Source organism: Scyliorhinus torazame, chromosome 17, assembly GCF_047496885.1.
Source record: "Scyliorhinus torazame isolate Kashiwa2021f chromosome 17, sScyTor2.1, whole genome shotgun sequence".
Lineage (NCBI taxonomy): Eukaryota > Metazoa > Chordata > Chondrichthyes > Carcharhiniformes > Scyliorhinidae > Scyliorhinus > Scyliorhinus torazame.
The window spans coordinates 43881630-43893783 of NC_092723.1; the positions used below are offsets into that span (position 1 = coordinate 43881630).

Sequence of the window (12154 nt, forward strand, 5' to 3'; positions counted from 1 at the left end):
TCTAGCTTGTGTTCGTGATGTTTAAGTAATAGTAGAAAAAACAAACCAAACCATGAGTGCAAAGTTTAATGGTTTATTAGAGATCAGTATCTTAGTTTTTTTTGGAAGCTGTAAGCAACATTCTTTTACACCAATGAACCACGTGCTTTGCACATAATCTGGACTGGCCGAAACCAGTTTCTTTCTTGCATCTGCTTGGCTGCAGAAGCAATGTGCTGAGGTATTTAACCTATTGTTTTGATAGCAACCAGAATTTAACAATCATTCTTCGGAGCATCTCTCATAAGCAAGGCCTAAAAACAAATGTATTCATCCCCATGGTTTAATTCTATTTCCTTGGATGTGATCTTCCTCAACTTTAGTGCCCTAGATTCTGTCAACACAGAAAAATACAGATGGCTAACAGGAAGAAGTGTGTTAAGCATCTATTTTCCACAAGTAACTGGTGCAGCAGTGAAAATCCTGTTATTTTAAAAACCAAGTGCAAACAAAGGCCATCACATTTAAACTGTGTAGCTGTCATCACTCATCCTTAATTTGTGATTTTCTGGTCTCCTGGTCTCAAAGATTCCGGAGCTGCTGCCTTATTAACATTTCCTCCCAAAATCCCAGTATGCCAACTGTTATAGGCCAAGGTTTAGAAAACTCCAAAGTATATCATGGAGTTCACCTAACCTACAACTGTTTATCGATTTTGGTTACGATGAGTACAAGGGCCTGCCTTTCAGGTGTTAGTCAACAGAGGCCTTAAGCACTTTTAATCAAAAACAAGCTTTATTCTACGAATTTAGTAAACAATTTTATAAACACACACAGTAAGCATTTTTATCAACTACAAGCATAAATACCCCACACAGTAATCTATGTATCACCCTTAATAAACTTCCCCCTTTAACTGTTCCAATTTAATAACAAGATCCCAGAAATCAGAAACCCCTTTTCAAAAGCATGGCCCAAAACACGGCACTCTTATTATCTTTAAGACTTGGTATGGATAAGTGTTTCCTTTCCAAAATAGCAGGTTTAAATTCCTTCCAGAAAACAGTTATCGCTTTTAAGTTATCAAGTAATCTGGAAACAGCTTTTAAACGGAAGATAGAGAGGCACTTCTTTCCAACCTGTGCAAACAAAACCAGGTCAAACGCAAAGCAAAAGTAAAACTCAGAGCCACAGCCCAGCTCCACCCACACAATGACATCACTGAAGCCATGTGACAAGCCAAAATCATTCTTAAAAGGGTCACTCTCATGACACAGCCTACTCACGATCAGCTCCCGCTCTAATTCTTGGCTGAACTTCAAAAATGGAATTCCTCGTCTTGCTCCCTTCTTCTTATAAAAGACTTTCATATCAAAGACTTTCATATCAAAAGGTTGATTTATCTCTCCAACTTTCGTATTCTTTTCCGTTATATGCAATCCAATGCTATTGATCTTACCCTTGCCAAACAAGCAATCGTTTGTGATCCATACCATAATTGTATCATTGTTTGTAGTTAAACAGTCACGGTGTTTTGGCGTTACAGTGAGAGCCGAAGAGTATTTGAATATATTAGTATAACAACTTGCATATAGCGCATTTAACATAATAAAACACTCCAAGGCATTTCACAGGAGTGATTATTGAACAAAATTGACATGAGCCAAACGAGGAAATGTGAGGACAGGTATGTTTGAAAAAGTAGGTTTCAAGGAACATGTTGAAATGAGAGGAAAGTAGGGGTTGACAGGTTTAGAGGATAAATTGCAGAGTCAAGGGCCTTGACATCTGGAGGAGCAGTCATCAATGGTAAAGCAAAGAAATCAGGGTGCACAGAAGAACAGAATTTGAGGAGTGCAGAGATATCGTAGAGCTGTAGCGGCCTGCAGAGATGAAGAGTGGGGCCCTGAAGGAATTTGAAAACAAATACGAGAATTTAAAAAATTGAGGTGTAGCTGAACCAGGAACCAACGCTGGACCAGGAACCAGCAAGAGGTAATGAATAACTGTGTCTTGTTGGGAGAGTTAGCAATAGATCCTTGGGTTACTCCAGAGAAAGTGATGTGGCGACAAGAAGAAAAGCATGTGATTCCCCAGCTCTGACTGGATAGACAGGAATGGAACCAAGTAAGAACAGCCCACGAGCTGGACTGGAATGGGTGTTGAAGACCGATGTCAAAAGCAGTAACTCTGAAGTCAGCTCTGGAATTCAGCACTTTTGTCCATGTTTAAACCAAGGCTGTAATAAGGTCTGGAGTTGAGTCCCCTGTAGATGGAAAAGAGATCATTTCCATCAATTCAAGGGTACAGAATGAGGGAGGAAATGGGAACAATTGCAAGAAATTCATGACAGAGAACACAAACAATTTTTTAAGGGAGGGTTTTGAAGTCATGGAATGTATTATTACAGTTAGTGACTGAAGTAGATACTGATTGATTGATTTGATTTATTGTCACATGTACCGAAGTACAGCGAAAAGTATTTTTCTGCAGCTGAGAAACGTACACAGTAGACACAAGAATAATCAACAGAGAACATTGAAAAATGGTACATATCAACAATTCAGACTTGGCCCAGTTGATGGTTATAGGAAAGGGAATAATGGGATATTGGATTAGGCTGATGTTCATATATAGGAATGAACTCGGATGGGCTGGATCAGAAACTTAACTGTTTTTTTTACGAAGTTAGAACTCTCTGAACATTCTTTAGCCCAAAATTGGAAGGTAAAGTTAACCGAATTAGAGATTGGTTTCTGTCTTCTTTTTTAAAAAAATATATTTTTATTCTCCTCCTTTTTCATATTTTCTCCCAAATTTGCACGCAACAACAAGAAACAATAAGCAGTAACGAATATAATTTCAATCCCCATATCAACAACAACAATCCCATCCTCCCACCAAACCCCCAAACAGCAGCCCGCATGTTAACATAAACAAATAATAAACACATCAGTCCCTCTCCCCTAAACCCTCCTCCCAGCCCCAATTTTGGATGTATTCCAATTCTTGAAAGTGCATAATGACTAACAGCCATAAATTGTAGATCCCCTCTATCCTTCCCCTCAGTTCAAACTTTAACCTTCTCAAGAGTTAAGAATTCCAGCAGGTCCCCTCGACACGCCAGGGCACAGGGTGGAGAGGTTGCTCTCCATCCCAACAGATCCACCTTCGGGTGATCAACGAGGCGAAGGCTACAACATCTGCCTCCGCACCCATTTCCAACCACAGCTGGTCCGACACCCCGAATATGGACTTCCAAGGGCCTGGATCCAGTTACACATGCACCACTTTAGAGACTACCCTAAAAACCTTCTTCCAGAGAGGGAAATGTTGTACCTACAGAGCCCCCGCCAATCCCAAGCAAACTGCACCCCCAGGTATCTAAAGTGACTTCCTGCCCTATGGAATGGCAGCCCCCCACCCCCAGTCGAGACACCACAAAATACTCATCTTGTCTAGATTTAATTTGTGCCGAGAAAAACCCAAAGCAGCTCCAATATTCCCCCTATTGACACACTCGGTTCCGACACGTATAACAAGTCATCGGCATACAGGGACACCCTATGCTTCACACCCCCGCACGATCCCTTTCCATACCCCCGAACCTCTTAACACGATGGCCAACGGCTCAATCGAGAGTGCAAACAGCAGAAGGGACATAGGACATCCCTGCCTAGTCCCAAGGTGGAGAGAGAGATATCCTGAGCTGATGCTATTTGTGTGGACACTCGCTGTCAGCTTTGAACTGGTGTCTTTCGATCATTATTCAAGGCCCCTGCACTACTATTCAATAACATAGTCACCAAGACTCTCATACCTCCTTTGGATACCCGGCACAGTGGTTAGCACTGTTGCATCACAGCGCCATGGTCCCAGGTTCAATTCCCAACTAGGGTCACTGTCTGTACTCTGCGTGGGTTTCTTCCGGGCGTCCCGGGTTCCTCACACAAGTCCCGAAAGACTTGCTTGTTCAGTGAATTGGACATTCTGTATTCTCCCAGTGTATCCGAAGAGGTGCCAGAGTGTGGCAACCAGAGGCTTTTCACAGTAACTTCATTGCAGTGTTAATGTAAGCCTACTTGTGACAATATTATTGTCCTCAGTACCAGGAATGGAAACTGTGGAGGAAGGTCTGGAGCAAATTCAAGTCCTTGCCTGGAGCCAGTACCCCACTACGTTTGTGCTTAGTCTAACACAGCTGATGCAGTGCATCGCATCATACTTCAGCAGTGGAAACCCAATGAACCAGCAGGAACTTGACACGGGATGCTTTTCCAAATGAATGCTGTGACTTTTGAGTTACAATTTGAATGCCAATATTTGGAGCCATTGTGATGAACACAAAATCAGAGATGGATAAACATGAGAAATCTTTTGATGTACAAGAAGAATTACAACAGTTGAGGCTCTGGCAAAGTGTAATGAACCATCAGGAGTGCCCTTGATATATGGAGGTGGGGATATTACACAAGGTTATAACTATTCTTGCAATTCTCCAGCCTGGGTACTTGAAATTAATCTAGTGATATGCAAAAGAATTAAATGTTTTTTTCATGAGCTGCATCTGGAAAGAAGTATCATGAAATTATGAACCATAGAGAGATCGGAAATTGCTATACTTCAGCTAGGTTTACACAAAGTCGCATCAATTAAACAGATACAAATTTGAATGAAGATTCTAACTTCTCCAACAGAAGCCTGATTAACAATGAAGAGTTATTAAAATTAGTTGATAGTGAAGCTTAAGAACACAGAACAAATGAGTGCTCTGTACGTACTTCTTCACAGACTTCTCGGACAGCTGCCACACTCGGTTCCTCATCAGGCTCCATGCCACCACCTGGCACAATCCATCTGTCTGGGTATCGACTGCTGCTGACCAACAGAACCTAGGATAAAAGAGTATTTAACTTAGGAAAAAGGGTACTGTGATTTTCTTCTCTCGGCTTCAATCACATTTGAAACAAATCAATTAAGCACTCATGAAGAACATGCATTTTCCAAAAAGATGTACCACATTGTGAAAGGAGGGCATCAGAAAACACAGGGCCAACTTGTTACAGGCAGTGCTCAAATAAAATATAAATCCTCTATCCTAGTTTTTGTCTGATACACAACAAACTATTCAAAGTATTAACTACCGACTAATCTTAACATTTTCAAAGGATATGCAAAAATTCAAGAAATTAGAAAATTATACACTGTCAACTTTCCTTACTAATACGGACCAATAGGTTTTGTCTTTTATTGTGCCCGTATCAATATTTTCATTTTTGATACCAGTTATGTTAAGCAGACTTTCTTGCAGAGCGGAACAATATGATTAATCACAGAAGTTCCAGTAAAATAATCCATTTGTCCCACTTAGCCTGTCAATATTAGTTTCCTGTATACAAATGTCTGCTCAAATCCTGTTTTTTTCTGCTTTTCTCTGCAATCTTTAAATGTTGTGCTTGCCAGAGGTGGTTATTGAATAAATCAGTTAATACAATATCCCAATTACTTATTTATGGTTGGGTGAAACAATCCTTCCCATCTGCCAATATATATTTTTAGCACATATCCAAAATAAATGTCCCTTTATTACCACCTAGACTGATCCTCGTACTCCACAATTTTGTTTTAAAACAAGAAATAGGGCCCCACCCTCAATAGCTTAATGTTATTAGCTCATAACTCATGCAAATGACAGCCAGTTTAAAGAATCAAAATGACGGTACAAACCCAGTTATTACAAATATTTTCTGAATGTTTTGTAATGTACAGCTTGTTCCAGAAATAACTTTAGTGTAGACACTCCAAAGATTTTCTACTTCTGCTGCTTGTGATTTGCCAACGCTTTTTAATATTTTATTGTACAATCTCCTAATTCACAATATTGCATGCAACCTATAATAATAAAGATCAATTTTTCTCTCTCTGGACCAGTTTCATGGGTGGTAAATATCGACGAGTTTATTTGGTGGGCGGCCTGATGCACATAGAGCATTTGGCACAAGGGGGACTAGAGTGCATGATGTTGATGGGTGGTGGCAGTTGCAGGATGACGGTTTGGTGGAGAACAAAAGCTGCACAAGTTAAAGGGAGCCCAAAGTTGACTTGGTTGGGAGGGATGTGGCAGGACTGACAGGACTGACAGGACGGACGAGACACGCATGGGAGGGAGGGATAGAATGATAGAATTGGTTGTGTGGCAAAGTGGCAGGGACGATTGTTTGATACAATTTATTATTCAAAAGCCAAAATTAAACATTCAAAACGAGTTTTAGAAAAGTTATCAGATGGGTTAGGAATACATCAGCATAGATTCTGTAGACAAAGTGGATATCTTTGATGATAAGATGCTGAAATTATAACTGGTGGATATCAAGAAAAGCGTATTTATTCCTGGAATAATATTGAGCTCATCAGATGCTAATCATAGAATTTACAGTGCAGAAGGAGGCCATTCGGCCCATCGAGTCTGCACCAACTTTTGGAAAGAGCACCCTACCGGAGGTCAACACCTCCATCCTATCCCCACAACCCAGTAACCCCACCCAACACTAAGGGCAATTTTGGACACTAAGGGCAATTTAGCATGGCCAATCCACCTAACCTGCACATCTTTGGATTGTGGGAGGAAACCGGAGCACCCGGAGGAAACCCACGCACACACTGGGAGGATGTGCAGACTCCGCACAGACAGTGACCCAAGCCGGAATCGAACTTGGGACCCTGGAGCTGTGAAGCAATTGTGCTATCCACAATGCTACCGTGCTGCCTTTCTATCCTTTCAACTGGGAGAAAATAAGCTCCCAGTTAGATTTTCATATTCCATATCAGAACAGATTCTTTAAAAATGTTGTATTTATATCATATGTGTGTTTTCACACACTGCTTTGTGTTTCTCCCCCCATCCCCCCCACCATGCCCCTCCCCGAGTAAGTTTTGATTCTGTTAAAGAACTAGAAATCCTGTTGCAACAAAAATACTAATTTGATCGCAAATGTTTTACAGGTCTCTGCTCGTTTGATAACATCCATGATTTCTGTACACTAAGCCACCAGAATCAAATGGAAGAGAAAGTCAGCCAAACAACACACAAAAATGTTGCCACATCTATAGATTACGTTATGGAAACTGAATCGACCCCTTTTTTGTGGTATATAGCAGCTGAAATCACCTTAATGGAAAACAACTGGAAAAATATGTCAGTGGGAATAAGGCCACAAAGAGGACTTCAGCATCGAAAATGCCCTTAATACACAACAATGGCTGGTCCAAAAATTCTAAAATGTGTGCATCATTAAGGTCTCCAGAGCATTCTACCTGGAAATATATGACAGTATTTGCCTCCTACTGTTCTTCACCTAACACCATCCTTCCATTCTTCTCTCACCCCCACGAACAAGACAATTTAAAGGGAAAGCTAGATATGTTATTTGTTTCAATTACTTCATGTGGTGGTGGGTTCTACATTCTAACTATTCTCTGGTAGTTGCCCCAATTTCTGATTGTATTTACTTGTGACAATCTGATATTCATGACTCATAGTTCTCTTAGCTGCTCATGTCCAAGGCAAGCTAAAATCTTACTTCTCCTGATTGAAAGAGGACAAAGTTATTTCTATTACTGAGGGAGGAATATCACTATTTCATAAGATTGAAAGATGTGCCACTTACAGTCCCTGATGACAGGAAAGGGGAACAAAATGTCAAAACTGACAGGTCAGCTTTGGAAAACTATCAATATTCAGCAGTGAACATTTAACTTTGGGATGAGAGATTGCCATGAAGAAAAAGCAGCAACCTGCATTTAAGTATATGGTACAGAGATCAATAAATGAGAGCCAAATTAGCAAGTCAGAATTTGCAGACGGCACGGTGGCGCAGTGGTTAGCACTGCTGCCTCACAGCACTGAGGACTGGGTTCGATCCAGGTCCCAGGTTACTGTACATGTGGAGTGTGCACATTCTTACTGTGTCTGCATGGGTCTCACCCCCACAGCCCAAAGATGTGCAGGGTGGGTGGATTAACCATGCTAAATTGCCACTTAATTGGAAAAAGAAATTGGGCACTTTCAATTTTTTTAAAAAGTCAGGATTTGCTGTGGCATAGTATCTAATAGTGCCTGCCATGAGCCAGATTTCCCCTTGCATGTTTTAGGTTGTAGGAAAAAAAAGTACATAGCAGGTTACTGAGAGTGCCAGCTAATAATATAGCATCAAGGGACCTGAATGAACAAAACAAGCAATTGTGTTGGGTGGCATGGTAGCGCAGTGGTTAACACTGATGCCTTGCAGCGCCCATGACCCGGGTTCAATTCCAGCATTGCGTGACCGAGTGGTTTTTCTCCCACAGTCCAAAGATGTGCAGATTAGGTAGATTGGTCGTGCTAACAAATTGCCCTTAAATGTCTAAAAGGTTAGTTGGGGTTACTGAATTGTGGGGATAGGGTGGGGGTGTGGCACCCTGAAAGGGTGCTCTTTCAGAGGGTCAGTGCAGACCTTCTGCACTATAGGGGTTCTATACATCTCCTTAATCAATCACTTTGAAGGATTGCAAAATTAAGTTTAATGACATTGAAGAAAGTGGGTGACTTCAGTGTAAAGAGAGAGAGAGAGAGAGAGAGAGAGAGGGAAGAGAATGCTAGACAAACATGAAGTATTTTTCCAATGGTTTATAATAAATTCATTAAACTTTTCCTTTCTCATCTAGAATCAACATTTTCAATGTTCTGGTACACCAGTCTCTGTCAGCATTTTCTTAACTGGTTATTCAAAACTGCCATCACAAGTGAACTGCATGCAATAACACATTAGCATGTAAATATGTAATCCTCTCCCATGTGGCAACTTCTTAAAACACTATGCAGTTCCCAGAATAGACAGAACGGATGGCAGTAGAGGGTGGATAAAATGTTACAATATAATTTTTTCTTTAAACAAGAGAAATGAAACTTCTGTTAACCACCTCCAACTAAAATATTGTTCTAAATTCTTAAGTTTTGAATAGCAAAACAAAATTTAAACACTGCTTAAATCACCTCAATTTCATTTTTGCAAATGTCAACAGTGACACTCCTACAGTGACTCAGAGTTAAATATACTCATCCACATCCCACTGAACAATACAAAACAGAAGTCAATGTGCTCAAGTTCATTAAAGGCATAATAAGAGAATGATAGTTAGTTTGGGAAACAAAATGAAGTATCCACCCCGGTTTCTGCTCCTTGGCACTAACAAACAGCCCCTCGGCTGCAAAACCACTGGAACTTGGTGATAAATCACTGTCCAGCCTCGCATAAGATAAGTGGACATTAAGGAAATGTAGCTGAGCCGGCTCATATGAAACAGATGTAAACTGGAATCAGCTACAGGGTAGAAGGGGTTAAAACAGATGATTGAGAAGAGAGTATAAATGAGAAGTACAGGGAAGCTGCCAACAGCAACTAAATTCATCGAGAAAGGTTGTACGAAACATCAGCTGTTCTTTTAATACAAACTTCTGAATAACTACAGAACTGCCATTTGACATTTTCTGGCATTTTTAAACACACTTTTTTGATAGTCTCACAGGAAAGTAGAATGGTGTTGCAATGGTTAGTATTCCGTTTCTGTTGAAACATACCTTGCAGCTACTACATCAGTTACACAATTTTAATTAGGCAATAAAACTCACTCATAGGAGTGCCTGCTTGAAGCGGTCACAAAAAAATTCTGAAAGTATTGTGGCACAATGGTAAAGTCCCTACCCCTGGGCCAGAAGTTTGAGGATCAAGTTCCATGACAGGACTTGTTGGTCACAGAAGGAGTATCCGTTATACAGTTAAAGGGACTGATAACCAGCCAGGGAATCCTTCCACCACTTCCCCATTATTGCCCAAAAGGGGGAAAAAGTGCAAAGATCCAATAAAGAAAACGGAATTCTAAGAAATGAAAACTTCAGCAAGAATTTGTCGTTGTCACAGTACTTAATTTACATAGTCCTCACAAACTTATTCTGGTTGCTCACTCACATAGACCTATGGCTTATTTTGTAATCTTTCCATTAAATCCGCTTTGCTCCCAAAGATCCATTTTTCTATTATGGTTTCCAAGATTAAAGTCTCTTTTGCAGAAAAGAAATCAACAAGCTAAATAAAGTTTTCAATTTGTTCTGTCCCTCCCTCGCTCATGATTACCGCAGGACATAGTTTCAGGACCTTTCCGTAAATAATTGTTTTTTATAATTTTTAATATTTTATAGTCTGCTTAAAGTTACTTAATGGAAAATTAAAAATACTTATTTTGGATATGGAACTACATGCAAGGATAAGCATGCCTTTTATTTATTGGAGGCAGCGGGTGCAGCAGCTCCTACATAGTTAAATGAAACCCCATTGTAAAACTGCTAGACTCACTAAATCAGCACACAGTGTCTCCTAACAAATGGATTTAATGAACCTGGCAAGTTTGCAGAGCTTGTCTGCAGGAGCTGGGGTCTCACATAAAGAAATGTTTAATCGGTGCCAATAAGGATTCCCAGGGTGTAGGTCTCATGCAGGCAGTTGCAGCTGAAATGTAAACCTAGTGGATTTGCGAAACCCAGCTGCCAGGAATACCAGTTTTCTTTTTTAAACTGAGTCTTTCACGTGGCTGCATTTAGCAAGTCCAGCAAATTTATTTTGGGTCTTCCACTAGCTACATGAGACCTGCACTTTTGGAACTAACATTTCTGAAACCCCACCGACAGTAATATTAAATCACCCAGTTGATCCATACATATCATAGTGAGAAAATAAGCCCACAAATTTGTGCATTACTTTACTTTTTTTAAAAATGTTAATTAAAGATTTTCCATATTAAACAAAACCATCCAAAACAATTTACTAAAATTAATACAAGAAACAAATAAACAAAAACACATTAACTTTAACCCAAAAAACTAAACTAAACCACTTAGCAGCTGACGGTGACGAGCTCCTTAAAAAAAGAAATGAATGGCTGCCATCTTGGCTATGAACTTTCTACTGGCCCTCTAAATGGTGTACTTAACCTTCCCCAAATGTAGAAAAGACAAGAGGTCACCCAACCAAGCCGAGGCACCCGGCGGAGTAGGAGACCTACACCCAAGTAGATCTCGTCTCCAGACTATCAACGAGCCGAAAGTGAGACCATCCGCCTTCACCCACCGACTGAAGCACCGGCAAATATGGCCACCAGCGGACATGGATCCATCTTTCAATACCAACTGGAGAACTAACTTTTTTGGGGGGGGGGACCATGCATGAATGAGAGGGGGATAGGCAAGTAAAATACCCATTATGCCTACACACAGACGACACAAAGTAGATGGAGAGCCAACAGTAAACTATTCACCATTTGCAGAACAAATCACCACTTTTATCCAATATAAAGCACACAAGATGACATCTCCTGAGATATTCAGTTCAACAGCAGTGGAAAGCTCATTAACTCACTTCCCACATCAACTTGCATGTTAATTTAGTGCTCCCACTTTGCCAGGTTCAAAAATCTTCAGTGACATTGTGCCAATGTTATAAACACTAGCCATTATGCTTAATTATATAAAGAATGGAAGAAAAAGGGCAATTAAGTTAATCCACAAATTATCATTTGGTTATTAAAAAAGGTTTAGATGGTGAGGCTTAATAGAATTGTAACAGGCAAATTCAACCACATGTACAACTGAACTGAAAATCTACATGAATCAACATCTTTGCATAACTTCCCACCTTTGTGATGGATCATCAAATTTACAACTCACTTGTGAATGCCAACCATATTTTGAGCTACCTATCCCTGGTATCTTCTTGTGCAGCCACAGCAAATACGTCACTTGACCATTCCCCTCCTCTCATACCATGGTCCAGGGGTCCGAAGATATCTTCTGTGAGACAACAATTTTTTGCATTCCTACCAATCAAGTGTACTATGCTTGATGTTCAAAATGTAGCATCTTTGAAGATGGGATGGTCAAATGATGATAATCAGTTGTCCATTTTGTTAAATACTCAATTTTATCTGCATGTATGACTCGAGCTTTCTGTGATTCATTATTTTAATTCCTATTCCCACACTGACCTTAGTTTTTGGCTTCTCACAGTGTTCCAATGAACCTCCATTTTGTAGGCACACTGCTATTATCCTTTACAGCAACTGGTGAGGCAAGAGGTGATGCTCAGGG

General features: G+C 40.3%; 1 protein-coding gene across 2 annotated transcripts in view; it reads right to left on the reverse strand.

Moving 5' to 3' along the window:
- LOC140393852 (diphosphoinositol polyphosphate phosphohydrolase 1) overlaps positions 1 to 12154 on the reverse strand; it is a 92312-nt gene that overhangs the window by 45204 nt on the left and 34954 nt on the right. For both annotated transcript variants that reach the window (XM_072480386.1, XM_072480385.1), the window contains exon 2: positions 4761 to 4871. In XM_072480386.1, the coding sequence (XP_072336487.1) occupies positions 4761 to 4871 (111 nt within the window). The remainder of the gene's footprint in view (positions 1 to 4760; positions 4872 to 12154) is intronic.